This window comes from Emiliania huxleyi, assembly GCF_000372725.1.
Source record: "Emiliania huxleyi CCMP1516 chromosome Unknown EMIHUscaffold_117, whole genome shotgun sequence".
In the NCBI taxonomy this organism is placed as follows: Eukaryota; Haptophyta; order Isochrysidales; family Noelaerhabdaceae; genus Emiliania; species Emiliania huxleyi.
The window spans coordinates 371,955-390,406 of NW_005201421.1; the positions used below are offsets into that span (position 1 = coordinate 371,955).

Sequence of the window (18,452 nt, forward strand, 5' to 3'; positions counted from 1 at the left end):
AAGAGAGGGAGGGAGGGAGAGAGAGAGAGAGAGAGAGAGAGAGGGAGAGAGAGAGAGAGAGAGAGAGAGAGAGAGAGAGGGGCGAGGGGCCGCGACTCTGCGGCGCGCCAGCAGGTCGACGTAAAAGGTGTACTCGAAGCTAGCCGCCGGCACAACCGCGGTTCCGTTGGCCGCGGACGCTCGGCGCGCCTCTGCGCCGCCCGAAGCGCCAGCGGCTGGGCCTGCTCCCGCGCCGAGCACGCCTGCAGGAAGGTGCCGGGAAGGGTCTCGGAAGGGTGCGTGCCTTTGGCGTCCTCCTGCCGAGCTGCTCTCGCCAAGCTTGTGTGGCTACATCTCGGCTATTCTCGCCCGGCTTGTGTGGCCGGCTCTCGATCTTGGAGAGGTTGATGTCTCGCACCGCGAAGACGGACATCGCCTTGAAGAGGACGCCCGCCTGCTCTCGCCCGCGAAGCTGTGACGAGGCGTGTGACGAGGCGCTCTTCACGCCGCTGCAGCCGTGGAGAGGGCAGGTCTTGCGTTCACACCTCGTCGCGGTGGGGTGACGACCTCGGCTGCATCTCGGCTATATCTGGAGAGGACAGGTCTTGCGTTCACACCTCGTCGCGGTGCGGTGTGAAGACGACGGACGTCTTGGCGGCGAAGCCGAGAAGCGCGCCCGGAGGCGGCGCGGCGCGCGAGAGGATGAGGAAGCGCGTGAAGTTGTTCGGGTCGTCCTCGATCCCGTAGTCCAGCACCTCGAGGCCGTGCACCTGCCATCAGAAGCGGCGGGCGCCCGTCCGAGCGGCGGCGGCGGACGGGCGGCGGCGGCGGACGGGCGGGCGCAAGAGAGCTGGCGCCGGCAAGAGCAGCGCAGTCCAAGTGTTGCAGTCCGAGTGTTGCAGTCAGAGTGCAGGTGCAGGCAGAGCGCAGTGGTGAGTAGGAGATACAGTGGCGGCGGCGGCGGCGGCGGCGGCGGCGGCGGCGGCGGCGGCGGCGGCAGCAGCGGCGGCGACAGAGAGAGCTAGAGCGCGCTGGCACGCCTTGGCCGCGTGGATGGAAGCGATCGCGGCGGTGTCGCGCAGCCCTTGCTGCACCACCAGCTCTGCTGACCCGGCGGTGTCGTACCCGACGAGGGGCGCGATTCCCGCCGTGCGCAGGTACGACTCTGTCTGTGCAAGCGCCTGCGGGTGGCTCATCGCCTTCTTGATGTCGTTGAGCTGCACACCGGGCAGCGCGAGGAGCGTGTGGCGCACGCGGAGGGTGTACTCGCCCAGGATGTGCACGGCGCCGTGGAAGCGAAGCAGCAGATCATAGTTGACGTGGATGGAGCCGCCGAGCGTGTTTTCGACCGGGAGAACTGCGTAGTCTATCGCGCCCTTTGAGAGCGCCACGAAGACGTCCTCGAAAGTGTGGAAGCCGCGAGCTTGTATCTCGTCCACGCCGGCTGCGGCGAAGGCCTCGATGGACGCAGACTCACTGTACGCGCCGGGCACGCCCTGGAAGCCGACCGTGGGCTGCGACATGAGCTCCGATATCGAGCTTTTTCTTTTTCTGAGTTCCATCTGTTGCGTGTCGTCTTCATCTGTCTCGCGTCCACCCATACCGCGTTGGTGTCCAGTCCGAGCCTGGCTGTTCTTCACCTTCCTACCTAACCTAACCTGTTGAGGTTCAGGCGTCGTAGGCCGACCCGGCGTATACGCGGGCCGTGTTAATCGCTGGGTTTTGGGCTATCCGGGACCATCCTGCTTCTCGAAGGCCCGGTCAACGCCGATTTGCTCTGCCCCGCCTGCACGACCCCGCCCCCCAGCGCCCCCCCGCCAAGCGCCTCCGCACCCGCCCCTGCGGCTCGTTCTGCGACGAACACGGCACGGGCCACCTGCGACGAGTGTGTGTGGCGCTGGTGGCGAGTGGATTCACTTGTGAATTCCTTTCACCTCTGTGCCGCCGTTCCCCTCACCCTCCTATGGGGTGCGTTTTCCCCTTCTTTCTCTAAAGGCGCCGGACCTCACGTTATAAAGCTGTACACGCAGCGACCCCAGGTGGGCCCACAGCCTCATCGCTCAGACATCCTCCGCCTCGACCTTCTCGACGAGCTCGTCCTCGCTCTCGGTGGCGCTGCCGTCGGTCAGGGTGAAGCGCGGCTGCAAATGGGCGCAGCGTCGACCGGTCAGAGACGCACGGCGTCGTGTGGGTGGGGCGGGGTGGTCACGAGGCGGTGTGTCTGTCTGCTGCCATTTGTCTGCGAGCGGCGCCTCTTCCTCTCCCTTCTCTTTTGGATCGTCAAGCTCCGGCACGTCCACCTATAGAATTGAAGCGGGGCGCAAGAGCAGTCACGCCGGACACCCGCCGGTGTCCTTGGAGTGGGTCATCACGCCTGTGACACGCTGCGGTATTCGCTCTTGCGCACTCGCGCAACGCAAGAGCAGAGCGCGCAAAAGATGCAGACCACGACGGCGACGAGGACCAGCACTGCGGCCAGGGGCTCCGACACCATCGACAGTGGCCATGGTGGCGGCGAGGCCCGCGAGAGGAACGCGGGGCAAACGCCCAGCAGGCGTCCGACGCTGCACCCAGCAGTGCCTGTCATAGAAGGCGAGGTGAGGAAGCAGGGAGGGCCAGGTCACGCCCCGGTCCCAAGCAGTGTGGTAGCAGTCTGCGGACTAATCGGCTACACGCCTGCTGCACCGCTGTCTCCCTGAACCCAGCCCGATCCTTGCCCTAAGTTGCCATTCCGCAGGCTGGCTAGAGCCCTTGCCGGAATCTCAGCCCGAGGGTGAAGCGGCGGCGGGAAGGGAGACGGCGACGGCGGAGGCGGCGGTGGCGGGGGAGGAGGTGAGGGTGGAGGAGGGCTCGATAGAAACGGAGCAGGTGGACGCGGCAACGGCGGCGGGTGCGATTGCGCAGCGCCCATATATGGTTGTAGATGACTGATGAGGCGTGTGCAATACGGTTTATTGAGGGTCGAGTTCGCGTCCGGCCGGCAAGTTTTGTGCAGATTCGGAAAGAATGTAAATAAAACACAGCACACAGGCTCGACTCGACACAGGTGCGAACTGGCGCGTGCTAGAATTTCAGAAAGGCTAGAGTTAAGCTGAAACCCGGTACACGGAGCCCTCTCGGAGACCCGTGTTTACTTTACGGCCCTTTCCCTGCGAACGCGCACCCCCGGGGCTAGGGCTCTCTAGCCCGTAACCCGATACCGATCATCCGGCCCGCTGCCGGCGCTGGGTGCGCTTCTCAGCTCCCCGGCCCTGGATGGATGTGAGTGAGGTTAATGACTGCACTCCAAGTGCTCCAAGTGCTTTCGGAAAGAATTCAAGAACGAAGAACTTCTCTCACAGGAAAGAAATTTACAGACAACGCTCTCTCACAGCAGACAGGCTCGACACATTACACAAAATTCTCTCTCACAGAAAAGACTCGATCGATACAGGCGCGGACTGGCACGTGCTTGCTGGTACTAGCACATCTCTCTCCTTGTGCTCTCGAAGCGCCATGCACGCACCCACACCAGTACGTACACTTTGCGTGCATTTCTTCATTTCATATTGTCGCCGGGCGGGTGCGGAGTCCGAGAGCGGCGGGAAGAAGTCCTCGGCCGGATTGTCGAGCGTGTTTGCTGCCCGCGTGTGGTACTCCTCACACTTTCACTTACGCCAATTTTCCTCGGCCTTTCTTGAGCTTGGCTACGAACCGCGTCGCCTTGACCGTTTGGTTGAGCAGTGGGCTGAAGGCGGCGCGGGCGGCGACATTGTCGGGACGGTCGTGCGCCATCGCCATCGTGAGGTTGGAGGCGGACTTGGACGCCATCCTGACCAGCGAGGGCCGGACGGGGCCGGCGCGCAGCGTCCGGATGCCGTTGACGACGGCGACGATGGCTGCGAGGAGCGCGATCACGTTGAAGAGGGAGAAGAGGACGAGGCTGACAGCGACCATCCAGCCCGCAATCGACCCGTGCGACGCAAAGATGGTCGGCGTAAGCCGAATGCATGTCGGGAAGAAGAAGAGGACGCGAGTGTACAGCATGAAGGCAATGGCAATTGCTGAGAGCGCGATATTGACCTTGGCGACCCATCCGGTGCCGCCGAGGTCGCCGAGCGCCATCAGCGGAAGGTTGGCAAAGCCCGGGACCGCCGCACCGAGGAGCAGCGCGCAGAGGAGCTGCACGTCCGGATTGGACGCGAGGTAGAGGTGCGCAACCGACCCGGCGAGGAGCCCGAGCGAATGGTGGCAAATGATCAGAGACCAGATGGGCTTCGCCATGTCGCAGATGGGCTTTGTACCTGGAGGCGAGAGGTAGGCGTGCGCGATCTGCAAGCAGTGCTGCACGCCCTCGCCAATCTCAAAGCTGAGACCCACACGGAAGAGGGATGAGTCAACCTTGATATACGAGGCGACGAGGCATAGCGTTCCGATCGAATGGTGGATGAGAGCGACGTAATTGAAGCAGTACCCAGTCACAGCCTTGGCCACCGTATCTGGAGCTACGAAACCAGCCTCCTCGTACTGCCTCTTCACGTTGAGGTAGATGTTCTTCTGGCCGTTGGGCACTCGCTTGATGTACGCATTTATCCCGACGACGATGGGTGAGAAGGACTGTGAGAGGAAGAACCACACGACTGCCTGGAGCAGGGCGGCACCGATGAGCGTGGTGATGTCGCCTTCGTCCGGAGGCGGCAGAGGCGGCGGCGGCGGCGGCGGCTTTCCGAAGAGTCCGAACATGATGATGTTAGATCTTGACCTTGGTTCTAATCGACGACGAGCGCGGCGTTTTGCGGGCCACTGAGCGACCCGCGAACCTGCGTGAGTGTCGATGGCGAACGACACACAGCGCCGGCAAGCCAGCGTAGATGGCGTCGTGTACCCCTCCTTTTGGTATAGGGATATCCCTACTGTGCTGCATTTCACACAAAAACATTTCACCCTTGGGGACCCGCTGTGTGCGGGGCGGGCCCCTGCTCACAGCTGGGACGACGGCAAGAAACCCAGGGGGGTGAATGAAGTGCTGCATGAATGGTTGCGCAGGTGTGAACAACACCGAGGGTCCCGCACACTTCCATATTCGAGAATATTCTCGAGAATATAGATGCCCCGGCCGGCTTTTCCCTCAAGAATATACGAGCTTTCCGCAGCCCTTGACCTTGGTGGACCTCGAGTCCAAAGATATTCTTGAATTTCTTGACGTTGCCGCTGTGCGGCGTCTAAAACGGTCTTGACGAGAGAGCTCGAAACAGCTATTCCCCCCTCAACAGTAGGTTTCGGGTCGATGCCGACTGAAATCTTTAAGTTTTGGAGGTTCTGAGCGGGTTTGGGAGCGACTTTTGGTCTCCGTCGATATACGCGAGGTCAAAATATTCTCAATATTCGAGAATATTCTCGAGAATATAGAGGGCCCAGAGAGAATATGATGCAAAGAATATAGATAGCCTTTGCAGAGAAAAGCGTGTAAAGGCCAAGCTCCAGGTGATAGCCCTGGATGAGCAATGCAGAGATATTGTGCAATTGTGGACATGGTTGGTCTCTACAATATATACACTGACACTGAACCTCCCAGAGCTCGTCCCGGTCCGTCACGGCCATCCTCGGCCTCCGGAGGGCCCCCGGCCGCGGCGCGGTGCGGCGGAGTCACAAATCCGACGGCAGAGCACCGGGACGCGGTCGGGCGATCTAAGGCCCAGTGAGGCGTATGCATTGCCCATCCAGGGCTATCACCTGGACCTATCAACAGGCGCCTGCGGCGCCGTGGTCAGAAGCTGCTGCTCCCACCTGTTCACACTTTCATAGTAGGGTAGTTGGCGTCGTGTACCCCTCCTTTTCACTGGGGACCCGCTGTGTGCGGGGCGGGCCCCTGCTCACAGCTGGGACGACGGCAAGAAACCCAGGGGGGTGAATGAAGTGCTGCATGAATGGTTGCGCAGGTGTGAAACAACACCTCCTTCCTGACCACGGCGCCGCAGGCGCCTGTCTGTTGATGGGTCCAGCTCCAGGTGATAGCCCTGGATGAGCAATGCATGCATACGCCTAGTTGGACCTCAGATCCGACCGCGTCCCGGTGCTCTGCCGTCGGATTTGTGACTCCGCCGCACCGCGCCGCGGCCGGGGGCCCTTCGGAGGCCGAGGATGGCCGTGGCGGACCGGGACGAGCTCTGGGAGGTTCAGTGTCAGTGTTACAGTGTATATATTGTAGAGACCAACCATGCCCACAATTGCACAATATCTCTCAGTCTAGCTAAGCCTGGGAAGGCGATGCCGGGGCCGTACAGCAGCTTGATGGTGCTTCGCCGGCGTGCGTCCCGGAGCGGTCCGGACGGGCGGTCCGTGGGAGGAAAACGAGGATCAGCGCCGACGCGCGACGGCGCTCTGATTCGACTTTTAACTTCAAACAAAGACAGTCGCACGCACCGCAGCGCTGTCAGGAGCGGATCCGTAGTTAGTCGTGTTCACGCCGGCCTCGTGATCCCCACAAGTCACAACCTGCCCAACCATTCCTCCATCACAGTATACACAAAACGAACCCAGTTCTTCTTTTTTTGTTTTTTCGCGACAACTCTTCATCGTTCTCATCGCCCTCGTTTTGCGACCGTAGCGGAAATGCCGCGATTTCTTTCTGGGGGAAGGCTTCGGCGGCGGCGTCGGCGAGGTCCCCGCCGCACCCCTATCGGTCCGTCGAGCCCGGATGACCTGGTCATGCGGCGCCTGCACCTTCGAAAACAGGGACCACGACCGAGCGTGCACGGTGTGTGAGACGCCGCGACCGTCTAGCCAGCCGACGCCGGCAGTCCCGTTCAGCCAGCCGCCATCAAGCCGGACGCAGCGCGTTCAGGTCTTGATTCCAGCGGGCGCTTTCGAGGGCTCTACCTTTCGCGTGTCCGTCGGCGGCGAGCTCTTCGAGGCGGTAGTTCCTCCCTTCTACCGCCCTGGCATGAGCCTCGCGATTGAGCTGCCAGCAAGAGGGAATGCGCTGCCGGCGTGGAGCTGCAGTCGCTGCACGCTGGAGAACGAGCCCCACGAGCAGGTGGCTGAGCGCCACAGCGCTCCGCTGCCAGATACAGCTACACAGCTACAGCTGCACAGTTCTGACGGCGTCACCGCGTCCACAGGCTTGTGCGGCCTGCGGCGGTCCTCGTCCGGCGGCTGCCGAGCAGCAGCCGAGCGAAGAGGAGCAGCTGGCGGCCGCCCTGGAAGCAAGCCGGTGCTCGCCGATCACAGGGTCGGGTCTCAAGCTGGTGCTGTCACGTGAGCGGCTGCCTCCTCACCCGCAGGCTTGAGGCGCCGCCGCCCGCGCCGGAGCTGGTCGCGCGCCACACTGAGCTGGGCTTATCCCCAGACGAGGCAAAGCCCGAGGCAAGGGTGCGCTTGAGGGCCTCGCCGAGACTTCGCGCTCGTTGTAGGCGCTCGAACTGGCGCTGATGCAGTCGCGCGTGGATGCGTCCGGCGGCCCGCCAACCCACCACTCCGACATCACCCCGCCGCCTCCGCCGCCGACCGCCGGGCGGACAGCGTCAATCGCCCTCGCGAGACCTGTCAAGGCGGAGGCGGGCGGAGGGGCCTCCAAGCCGATCCTGCTCGCCAAGGTGCTGAGCGGCGTGGCGGGCATCGCAGGAGGCGGGAGGGCTCGCGGTGAGCTCCGAGAGAGCTTGCTCGATGGCGAAGGCGAGAGGTCGGCGGCTGCAGGCGTGAGCAGCAGTGCAGAAAATCGCTACCAGGCGCCGGTTGTCCCCACGCCACAAGTGGCGACGCCGTCGTCTGAGATGGACCGTTCCGTCACCCAGCCGCTTAGTCTCAGCCGCCTCCTGCCTCTGGGCCACGGCCAGCCCGACCAGCGCAGTCTCCTGGCGGCATCGCGAGAAGATTTGGAGGAGGGCGGCGAGGACGGCGGCGTGAGGGCTGTCGGGACCGCCTTTCTTGGTGGGGCGGGCACGTATGGCAAGTTAGAAGGGTGAGACCCGACTCCCGAGCCGAGCCGAGAGTTGTGGCTTGTGCAATTCAGCGCCTATGTGAAAGGTTCTCTGTACAAACCCCTGCACAAACACCGCATGGGCGGACACTTGCTCCTTTTACCCCCCTCCGGAGTTTTTTTTATTTTTTTCTGCCAATATTCGTAATACGTAAATCATCGCCCGCTAAAATTCATCGCATCCCCAGCGCAGAGGGGCGCGGTCATGGCGCGGAAGGTCCGCAACGCGTCCTCGCGAAAGCCGCCACGGTCCGCACTCTTGGCCGCCGGTCCAGAGCCGCCGCCCGTCCCTGAGCCGCCGCCCACGCTCAACGTATGGGCGTGGTGTGCAGCACCAGCGAGCAGCCAGGCCTGCCGCTACTTTCTCTCGACGTGGGAAGAGAACCTCGCACGAAGCCGGTTGGCAAAGCACCTTGGAGTGGCGGTTCACATCCGCGTGCTTCACCTGGGCAACTTCGAGGAGTATCTCGGCGCCCCCGGTGTCGGCCTCGGCAAGGGTGCGAGTGAGGGCGGCACTCCGGCCTCCGGCGCGCTTCCCTCCTCTTTTTGGGCACTGGGCAAAGAGCTCGACGCGGGCGACGCGGCTACGTTTCAGTCGGACGCAGTGCGGCTCGCGGTGCTCCGAAAGTACGGGGGCCTTTGCATGGAGCTGTCGACTCTGATCGACCGCGCGAGCGGCGAGCGGCTCCTCAACCTCTGGCAGTGCATCTGCAGCGACGGCTTCCAGTACGAGCGAGCAGTGATTGCCGACAATGTCGGCTTCGTGCTCTCCAACAAGGGGGGTGCGCAGTGCCTGGAGGTGAACCAGAGCCAGACGTCGCCTGACGTGCGGTTGGCAGACTTCCGATCGGTGCAGAGCTCGAGCTTGATGGCGCTTCCTGAGGACACCTACATTGCCACGGTTCAGCGGCTGCATTGCGCTGCGTTGGAGAGCGCCGACTTTCGGCGCGCGTTGCGGGAAGGTAGCTTTGTGCGCTTCCGGGGCCGACCTGCCTTTAGCAACTACCACGACCCGACGTTTCGAGCGGAGCGTGCCGCCCACCTCCAACACTTGCCCCTGGCAGATGGCGACGTGACCGGGGTCCGCGTCCACGGCGCTGGGCTGGAGCAGTGGCTTCCGCGGCGCGAGCAGCGGTTACGGCTGGTCAAGGACTGCATTCGGGTGGAGTGGGAGATCAAAAAGGGTCGGATGCGCATCTGCGCTCCGCTCTTCCTCAACACGATCATGTCGCTCGTCATGGCGGCGGCACTGCGAGCGGGCAAAAGCCACCTCGACTTGCTTCAGACCACGGCCAAGCTCTTCTTCTTCTCCACTGCCTTTGTCGAGGCAGACTGGGTCAGCCGGGCGGCCGTTCTGAACAAGTTCCCTCGGACGGCCGAGTTTGGCACTGACTGGGGCGAGCAGCGCGAAGTCTTTCTCAAGGCGCTCAGCGGGCAGATGCGCTGCCCGCCGTACCCGCCAGAGATCCTCGGCGGCGTCCGCCTAGTCGATGCGGCGAGGGCTATGCTGGGCCTACGCGAGGCGATCGCGCAGGGACTCATGGGCCCCGAGCAGCTGAAGGGTCTCCCTCTGCTGAGTGCCCCGGTGCTTTTTGAGGAGATGTGGCGGCTCTGCCGGGGGAGCAACATTGAGGTTGCGCCGGGCACCGACTCGGGCGCCGGTCGACGCCGCCGCATAATGCGCTTCCGGCGTCGAGAGCGGGAATCGCTGCCGCTTCGCACTTCTCCGCCAGCTCCTGAGAAGGAGGCCGCGCTGCCGCTCGGCACCTCGCCAGCGGCGGCGGCGCCTGGGCTGCACATCGACCTCATCACCTTGAGCAAGGCCGGCACGGGCCAAATTCTCCTCGAGGCGCTCAAACGGGACGGCTACGCCTTTGTGCGCATCCCTGGGCTCGGCGCCGCGCGAGCTGCATGCCTGAACGCGAGCACTTCCTTTTTCGGATTGCCGGCTGAGCAGAAGCGGAGGCATCGGGTCGCGCCAAGTGCCACTTTGCGTCACGCGGGGTACCTCGATTTTGGCAATGACTTGCAGGCCTTTGAAGTGCCGCTCCGGCTCAATGGTGGCTTTGCCTGGCCACCTGACGGAGAGCTGCAGCGCGCCGCGCGTCGGGCAATCGGGCTGCTCTTCTCAGCGTCGAAAGCCGCGCTGGCTGCCGTCGCCCTCGCCGCGGGCCTAGACTCGGCAGCAATCACTGCGATGCTCGACCTGGCCGCGTCGTCCGAGGCTGGGCGATCGGCCGGGTCCTCGCTCCGCTTGTGCCAGTACGACGCCCCTGCGACCGAGTCGGCGATTACGCAACCCTGGCACACGGACGGAACTTTATTGACTCTCGCCCCGGCCGGGACGGCTGCCCGGCTCGTGTGCCGCCACGCGTCCGACGGCTCACCCATCACCCCTGAGGCCTCGATGATGCCGGACGAGGCGCTGATGTTTGCTGGCGACGTGCTCTCGTTTCTGACTGGCGGCGCCATCCCGGCGTGCATGCATGCCGTGCTGCCGCCGCCCGCTGCAGGTCGAGCCTCGATGCCCTTCTTCTTGCGTCCGGGGCGGAACGTGACGTTGCGCCCTCCAGCAAGCTGCGCGGGGGTGCAGTCCATCACCATGGCGCAGCTCGAAAGGATGGGGAACGAGCGCGGCATCCGGCAAGGCTGGCCGTGGAAGCAATCCACCTACTACACCGACCGCGCACCGCCTTGATGGGCCATGGGCGCGGCCACGGGGCGGGGGGCAAAGGGCGCGAAGGGTAGAGCCACGGGTGGCCAAAAGATTCATAAGCGGAACACCCGCGGTCACGAACCAATCTCAGTACCATACCCCCGCAGAAGTTGGAACCCAGATAGTCGGCCAGCGCGCGCCGTGGACCTCGGCCACCGCAGCTCGTCGCCGGACCTCATCGAGGTAGAGGGTGGCGTGCATGCTCCGCTACCTCGCCTCCAGCCGCTGGCACGCGACGCTCGCCGACCGGGCCGTGCTATCGCTCACGGGCGCCGACAGCCGCAAGCTGCTGCAGGGGCTGACGACGGCCAACGCCGACGAGCTCGCCGCCGGCACGCCGCTCTACACGGGCTTCCTCAATGCGCAGGGCCGCGTGCTCGCCACCGGCTTCCTGCTGCCGGCGTCGGAGGATGGTGTGGTCATCGACACGCACGTCGGCTCGGCGCCGCTCCTCCTCAAGCACCTGAAGCGCTACAAGCTCCGCTCAAAGGTGGCCATCGCTGACCGGTCAGCGGAGCTCGCCGTCGTCGCCGCGTGTGGCACCGCCGTGCCGCTCGAGCCCGCCGACGGCGTCGCGCTACCGGGCGACGGCGGCGCGTGGCGCGACCCGCGGCTCCGCTGCCTCGGCTGGCGCGGCGTGGCGCCGCGTGCGGACGGAGGCGACGCCCAGCCGCCTGCAGAGCTGCTTGGCGGGGCAGGGGGCGGGGAGGGGTCCTCCGAGGCGGCGCCGGCGGCGCTGCACGCGCTCTGCGAGGCGATTCTCGGCGTGGGCGACGGGCCCGCCTACTTGCCACCCACTGAGGCGCTGCCGCTCGAGAGCAACCTTGAGGTGCTCGGCGGCGTCGCGTTTGACAAGGGCTGCTACCTGGGGCAGGAGCTGACGGCGAGGACGCAGTCGCGAGGCGTGACGCGCAAGCGGATGGCGCCGCTCGTCTCGGCCTCCGTCGCGGCCGCTCTCGGCCCGCCGCCGCCCGAGGACGTCCTGCCCGCGGCCCTCTCTCACCTGCCGGCCGCGGAGAGGGCACTCGCGGCGGCGCTTCCGGTGGAGGCGTGGCTGGAGGCGCAGCCGGGCGGAGGCACGCCCGAGGGGGCGGGCAGCGCGCTGCAGGACGCGGCGGGCAAGCCGGCGGGCAAGTTGCGCCTCTTCGACAGCGCGCTCGGCCTCGGCGCCGCGCTCTGCCGCCTCGAGGCGATGGGCGGAGGCGTGCTCACCGCAGAGGAGGCGGGCGAGGTCGTCCCGCTGCGGCCGTCGTGGTGGCCGGCCGGCGTGCACTAGGACTGTGTGGGAATGCGGCGCGAGGTCGCGGAAATTGCCCCGCCACGTGTCGCACCGCGCGTGTGTGCCGGTGATTGGGGACGGCGGCGTTTTATGGTCGCAGAGAGAACACGCTCGCACGAGAAAACGCGCCAACCGATTCTCCCCGTTGCTCCCGGAGATCATTGCTCTCCCAATCGCCAACCGCAATGCAGTCAAAGAATGCGAACTCGACAGGTGCAAGGAAGCAGCCATTGAGGTTGCTCGAAAGGGGCCGGTGGCGGTCCGGTGCTGAGTTGCTAGTTGGCTAGTTGAACTACTAGAGTTCGCATTCTCTTCGACATACTCAACATGGGTGAGCATGCCTGGACAACTAAGGAGCTCGAGCAGGCGGTGGAGACATACGGCATCAAGAAGGTAGACCTCAAGGCATTCATCTTGCAGGGCGCGGTGAAGCAGCTGAACGACTACACAGCACTCGGGGTGGACCTCGGCTTCTTCAACGAGGCGACCAAGTTATACGCAAATCGCAATCTGGAAGGCCTGCAACCCAGACTGCGTCTTCGATGCAACCTACACCGACTCGGGACCCTACCCGTCTCTCAAAACCGCTGAGAGCAGCTGCTACTGCAGAGGACCATAGCACTGGTGAGGGAGCCAGTCACTCGGTTCGCGGCGGCGCTCGATCTCGAGCTCGAGCGATGCGACGGACTCATTGACGACACTCAGGGCCGCTGCAAGATATGTCACGCGACCAAGAGATGGAGCAATCATGAGGAGGCCACAATGCACCGCAAGGAGCTCTGCCGAGCTATGCGGAGCGGCTCGCTAATGCAACTGTTGAGCGAGGCGACGCGATCGGGCATCAACCGTTGCGCGACTAGCTGGAACCTGGCATGCCAGGCGGTCGACTACGGCCTCTATGCCAAGCAACTCACCACGTGGCTGCACATGCTCCCGAAGGAGCGAATGCTTGTGCTCCACTTTGAGGACTTTGTTGATGACCGGCAAGAGAACCGCCGGCGCGCCTACGACAGTCTGCACCGGTTTCTCAACACCCGAATGCCAGCTTTTGACACCGACTTTATTGGAGCGAACGAGAGGCCGGGCCGCTACCTAGGACGGCTAATCGAGTGCGTGGTACGACAGTTCTTCGAGGAGCCAAACGCGGATCTCGTATCTCTGCTACGCAAGACGTGGCCCGAGCAGGCACCCTTTGCGTCCGAGAAGTACAATGATGGCCTTGCCAACGGCCGCTGCAATGGCACGGATAGGTCAGCTGATCAGTGGTCATTGCCTTGGAGGGAGTCTCTCGAGATGATGAGGCGACGGCAGCAGCAGCGGAGAGCATCCGTCAATACTGGGGTTAGGTAAGTGCTAAAGGGTGTCGTCTCGACACTAGATCTATGATACAGGGCTTGTCGACTTGTGGGGATAGAGCTCATGTGAGCGGTGTCAGCTGTGTTTATTATCGTACCAGTGCATGAGGTGACATATGTTGTCATGCTTTTTAAATTATTTTTTATAGAGCAACATACATTCGATTGTTCAAAAAAACGACACCAAAATCTAAATCCAATGCTGATGTGTGTGTACCTCCTCGTCGGTCCTCACGACCGATGGCTCTGTGGGCGGCGGTGCAACACGAAGCAGATCATGGAGCACATCGCTCAGCGCCAACTCGGCGCGGCGAGCGGTGCAGTCGTTGACGCCAAAAGTGAGCGTGAGCGCCTGGCCCTGCAGCATCATGCCGGTCACGTACTGTATCACCTCGCAATCGAGGCCGCGGCTGCGCTCCACACTCGTGCCTTCGCTCTCTCCTCCCTCTCCCCTCGATGCTGACGCCGGCGCTGACCTGCCGGTGAAGACGCCCCCCTGCTGCTGCTGGCGCGGCAGCGAGCCGATGCAAAACTCCGACCCGACCCGCCTCACCTGTCCGAGCAGCGGAGGGACACCGCGGTCAGCTCCGCTACGCCCGCCCCCCAACACACCTCGCAAGGGAGTGGGCACCTCAAAGGGTGGCGCGGAGCTGATCGTGAAGAAGAAGTGCGTGTAGTGGTGCCCAAAGGACGTGATGTTTTGCGGAAGCCGCTTGCCAGAGAGCGTGTCCTTGTACCCGCGGTGCAAGTGCGCGACGCCGAGCAGCTCTTCGCCTCCCGGGAGCGTCACAAACACGCCGTTGAGCGAGATGCGGCACTTCGCGGCGGCGCAGTCGAACTTGCACCCGCCGGCTCGCGCCAGGGCGACCAAGCGCGCGCTCGACTCGCAGCCGCCTACAAGAGCAGCGTTCCGCCTGACGGGCGCCGACCACATACCGACGGCGATGCGGCCGCCGTCGGGTGCGCGCCGACACGCATCCAGTCCAGCCCGCGGGTGACGTGAGCGACGCTGTCGACTCGCGCCCTCCGCCTCTGGCCCCTGGAGACATTCTTCTCGAGCCGCGACGTGCAGACGACGCCGGGGGAGAGCCAAGACATGAAGTAGAGCTCGCGCGAGGCGGCGGCACCGCTCGCCGGCGGCTGCCGCTCGAAGAAGGACTGGGAGCGGCCGCCGCATCTCTTGTCGCTCGCAGCCTTGCGATCGCCCACGGTGCGGCCGGGCCCGTCTCCGCCCCCGAGCGTGGCGACGAGGGAGGCGGGGCTGCCGACCAGCCTCAGGTGGAGCGGGCCGAAGCCGGAGGCGTAGCCCCTCCGCGGGAAGGTTCCGAGAAGGCTCACGCCTCCGCCGTGAGCGGTGAGCCGCGCGTCGACGACGGGAAGCAGCCCTTTGAGCGCCGACGCCTCGAGCAGTGGCGCCACGTCCGGAAGCTTTCGGTTGCCTCCCCGCCCGCTGCGGCGCGACGCGTTCCGGGCAGCAGCAGGCGCGCGTCCCGCAGCCGCGTCGTGGCTTCGGAGCCAGCTCCAGTGGAGCGGCCGCCAGCTCGCGCTGAGCAGCATGATGAGGGTGGCCTTGCGCCGACCGAATGCTGTCCGCGAGGCGTGCGAATACATGCGGAGTGGCCCCGTGAAGCCTCTGCACTGCGTCATCCAGTCGATGCGAACGCTCGCGACCATCGCGCATGAGCTGCACCCAAGGCTCTCCGCGAGTGCCTTGGGGATCGCGACGACCGACGGGTTGTACGCCTGCCTCTGGAAGACTCCGGGCAGCAGCAGCGTTTGCTGCGGCGCAGCGAGCACCCGCAGGGGCCGCCCAGCCAGGAAACTTGCCGCCGGCTGGTCGAAGAGGCCCCACGTCCCCATCCACATCTTCTTCTGCGAGTCGTGCCGCGAGACGTGCCGACCTGCGAGGCCCCACATCCCCACCCGGTGCTTCCGCTCGCGACGCCACTGGCAGAGCTTGGGCTGGCGACAGGCGAGACAGTTCGATGCGTTGCAGGTTCCGGATCCAGCGCGTGGCTCGAGCGCGTGCAGGCGCTGCATGAGCGGCGCGAAACTCGCGAAAAGAATTACGGTCCGCCGGGACTGGCGCGCACTGGCACTAACTCAGGCATACCTCGAAAAAGTTCGCCGCCAGCACGCTGCCACTACAAAGGCGTGGCTCGAGAAAAAGATTCCTAGAGCGGCACCTCACCCCAAGCCTAGCGCGCGGCGGTATTAACAAGTTCTAGGCCCTCCTCAAGGTGAAAGAGGCCTGTCTGTTCTAGACTCTCCTGGTGTGCTTGATCTGGTTCGGGCTTGTGGAAGTCTGCGTGCGTCCTTTGCTGGCTGGCGAGGATGCACTAGAAAAATGCACCTCGGGCGTTGCGTGCCCGACGCTGCTCCTCTCTGTGGCCGAGAGAGTGCGTGAACGCATGCACACGGGGCTGGCGACGGGGGGGGAGGCGGCGAGGTCGCACTACAGCGGGGGGAGAGACTGCGCAAAGTCAGCCACAAGAGGAGCCGCGATGTCTGCCGTCTCTGGCTCCAGAGCTTGGGCCGCAATTGCCTTGATGGTCGTCACCGTCGTCTGCGGCGCGAGCTCGACCCTCTGCGCCAAGATCATCTTCTTGCTCGAGGTGTACGACTCGGAGGGGCAGCCCACCAACTTTTTCAAGCCGCTGGTCGTCACCACGCTCGTGTATGGTTCGCTTCTCGCCTCGCTGCCGCTCCACGTCGCACAGTACAAGTTGCTGCGCGGATGGAGCACGCCGCTGCCACTGCCGCGGAGAGGAACCGTCCTCACCCTCCTATGGCCGGCAGTTTTTGACACGCTGGCTCTGACGTGCCTTCTCGTCGGACTGACAAAGGTGCGCGCTTCCGTTTACGAACCGATGCGAGGGTCGATCATCATCTTCACCGCAATCTTTCGTGCGGCGTTGCGCATGCCGCCCGTCTTGCAAGGTGGCCACCTTCTGGGAATCGTCTTGATCAGCGCGGCCGTTTGCCTGGTTGGCACCTCCGTGATGGTGGATTCCACGCCCGGGAGCGACCCGTCGAGCGGCATCCTCTGGATCACTTGCGGGTGCCTCCTTGTCGCGGCGCAGGCCGTGGCGGAGGAGAGAGTCATGGATTCGGACGGGAACGGCCCAGAGGCAACCACACCGCCCCTGGTTGTCAAGGGCATCGAAGCGGGGTGGGGAATGCTCTTGATGCTGTTCATCGCGCTGCCCATCGCTGCCCTCGCGCCGGGTGACGACGTCGGCGGCTGCTTTGAGAACTCGCGCGACTCTCTGGTCATCTTCTTCTCGCCAGACAACCCACTGCTGCGGATGATGATCTCCGCCTATCTGCTGGCAATGCGCTTCTACTCTCTCGGTGCCATCTTCGTCACTTTCTACCTCGACGGCTTGTGGCGCTCCATTACGGAGTCCTTCATCCCCCTGACGCTCTGGTTCTTCTCACTGCTGCTCTTCTACTTCTCCGACGGGGCCCATGGCGAAGCGTGGACTCGCCAATCTTGGCTCCAGCTCGCTGGCACCGCCATCCTCCTAGTTGGGGTCGCCATCTACAGCAGCGTCAAAGCTAGCTCTGCGGCCTCAGCGAGTGAGCGAGCGAGCGAGAGCGAGTCGATTCATCGGACACTCAGCCAGAAAGATCAACTGTCAGGAAGCGCGTCGAGCTGACACACCCTCAGACCGCCTGCTGCGTGCCGCGCACCCAACCGCTACCCGCTACACAGTACGTCACTACACTCTAAAAAGTACCGGCACACGCTGTGCTTTCATATGCCGTGGAGATGCGAGGGTCGCCCCCCCTGCCCCACCACTTTGTGTGTGTGGAGATGTTTACCTTACCTTACCTTACCTTCCATATGCCAGAGGCCGTGGCGCGTGGGGCTCACAGAGGCTCTGCCGAGTGTATCGATATGGCTTTATACGTGCCCCTCCCCCGGCCGCACGCATTCAACCGCCGTAGAGCGTAGCACGTTCGATTTCGAAAAGGGAAACGACCAATGCATTTTTACAAAATTGTCTTTTTTCGCACATAATCTGACACAATCTCTGAGATGGCACACAGTCACAAAAACGGCGTCGGCGAGCCACATACAACGGATACACACACGCGACGGCCTACGCTTCAGTTTCTAGCCGCACTAGCCTCAGCAAAGCCTGCTCCACGACCTCTTCCGAGCTCGCCGCCGACCCCTCCGCCGCGACGGCGCCGCTCGCCGCGCCGCTCGTCTCCCCGCAAGGCGACGACCGCAGCAGCGACTGCAGCAGCTGTCGCGGGTCCCTCGACCCGCCGTGGTGAAGCACTTCGGCGCACCACGCGCGGCCAGCGGCGCCCCCGAGGGCGTCGTGCGCGAAGCCCGCCCCACGCCACACGCGCGCGGCCACGGAGCGAGCGTACAGGTAGGCGTAATAGTGGCCACCGTAGCTCGCCAGGTGGCCAAACGAGCCGAGCCGCGCGCCCGCCTCCGCGGCAGCGGCGGACGGCAGCGGAACGGCGGTGTGCTTCGCGTGGAGGGAGGTGACCAGCGCCGCCGCCTCCTCCTGCGAGGGCGGCGAGGGGCTGCGGTGCAGCTCCAGGTCGAGCATCGCTTGCACGGCGTCGAGCTGCAGCCTACGGCCAGCGCTCGCCTCGAGGTCAGACACTCCCTCGTGGGGGAGAGGAGCAGGCGACAGGGAGGTGGCGGCCGCATCGCGCCGCCGAAGGGCACCGCCGAGACTGCGCGCGAGAGGGCCGCCGCCTCTGCCGGAGGGATCGGCGAGCCTGCTCGTGAGGAGGAGGAGGAGGAGGAGGTGAGGCGCGCGCGCGAGTCTGCCGGCTGCTCCTCCTCGGCGGGCGGGCGAGGCGCCGGTCTCCATGTGCGTGCTCCACGCCTCCAGGGCCGGCGGGTGCAGGGCGAGGCGCTCGAAGAGGACGGAAGGCACCTGTCGCAAGCGCGATTCGACTCGGCTGCCTCTCGGCTGCCTCTCGGCTGCCTCTCGGCTGCCTCTCGGCTGCCTCTCGGCTGCCTCTCGGCTGCCTCTCGGCTGCCTCTCGGCTGCATCTCGGCTGCGTCTCGGCTGCATCTCGGCTGCGTCTCGGCTGCATCTCGGCGAGGCCTCGACAAAATCGGGAGCGACGCGCAGCCCTCCAAAGTGGTGCGACGGGGCGCGCGAGAGCAAGGCGTGGAGGGCGTGC

General features: G+C 64.4%; 5 protein-coding genes across 5 annotated transcripts in view; 3 read left to right on the forward strand and 2 right to left on the reverse strand.

The window, feature by feature from the left end:
* EMIHUDRAFT_454633 (putative aminotransferase) overlaps nt 1–1,511 on the reverse strand; it is a 5,057-nt gene extending 3,546 nt beyond the window's left edge. Inside the window, exons 1-4 of the mRNA XM_005791021.1 lie at nt 1,020–1,511; nt 597–749; nt 349–433; nt 108–242 (exon numbers count right to left, since the gene is read on the reverse strand). Of these exons, the coding sequence (XP_005791078.1) occupies nt 108–242; nt 349–433; nt 597–749; nt 1,020–1,502 (856 nt within the window). The 5' untranslated portion in view covers nt 1,503–1,511. The remainder of the gene's footprint in view (nt 1–107; nt 243–348; nt 434–596; nt 750–1,019) is intronic.
* Nucleotides 1,512–10,851: 9,340 nt separating this feature from the next.
* On the forward strand, nt 10,852–11,928 carry EMIHUDRAFT_224452 (hypothetical protein; the record flags this gene model as incomplete). The annotated part of the gene is made up of 1 exon (XM_005791022.1): nt 10,852–11,928. The coding sequence occupies one exon, from the start codon at nt 10,852–10,854 to the stop codon at nt 11,926–11,928; it is 1,077 nt and encodes a 358-aa protein (XP_005791079.1).
* Nucleotides 11,929–12,258: 330 nt separating this feature from the next.
* EMIHUDRAFT_224453 (hypothetical protein) lies at nt 12,259–13,281 on the forward strand (the record flags this gene model as incomplete). The annotated part of the gene is made up of 2 exons (XM_005791023.1): nt 12,259–12,422; nt 12,561–13,281. 2 exons carry the CDS (start codon nt 12,259–12,261, stop codon nt 13,279–13,281), a joined length of 885 nt encoding a protein of 294 aa, XP_005791080.1.
* Nucleotides 13,282–15,790: 2,509 nt separating this feature from the next.
* Nucleotides 15,791–16,948, forward strand: EMIHUDRAFT_109321 (hypothetical protein; the record flags this gene model as incomplete). Its single annotated transcript, XM_005791024.1, has 1 exon — nt 15,791–16,948. One exon carries the CDS (start codon nt 15,791–15,793, stop codon nt 16,946–16,948), a length of 1,158 nt encoding a protein of 385 aa, XP_005791081.1.
* A 447-nt stretch (nt 16,949–17,395) lies between these two features.
* Nucleotides 17,396–18,452, reverse strand: part of EMIHUDRAFT_109322 (hypothetical protein) — a gene marked incomplete at both ends in the record, with an annotated part of 4,373 nt that continues 3,316 nt past the window's right edge. The window contains one exon of the mRNA XM_005791025.1: nt 17,396–17,888. Within this exon, the coding sequence (XP_005791082.1) occupies nt 17,396–17,888 (493 nt within the window). The remainder of the gene's footprint in view (nt 17,889–18,452) is intronic.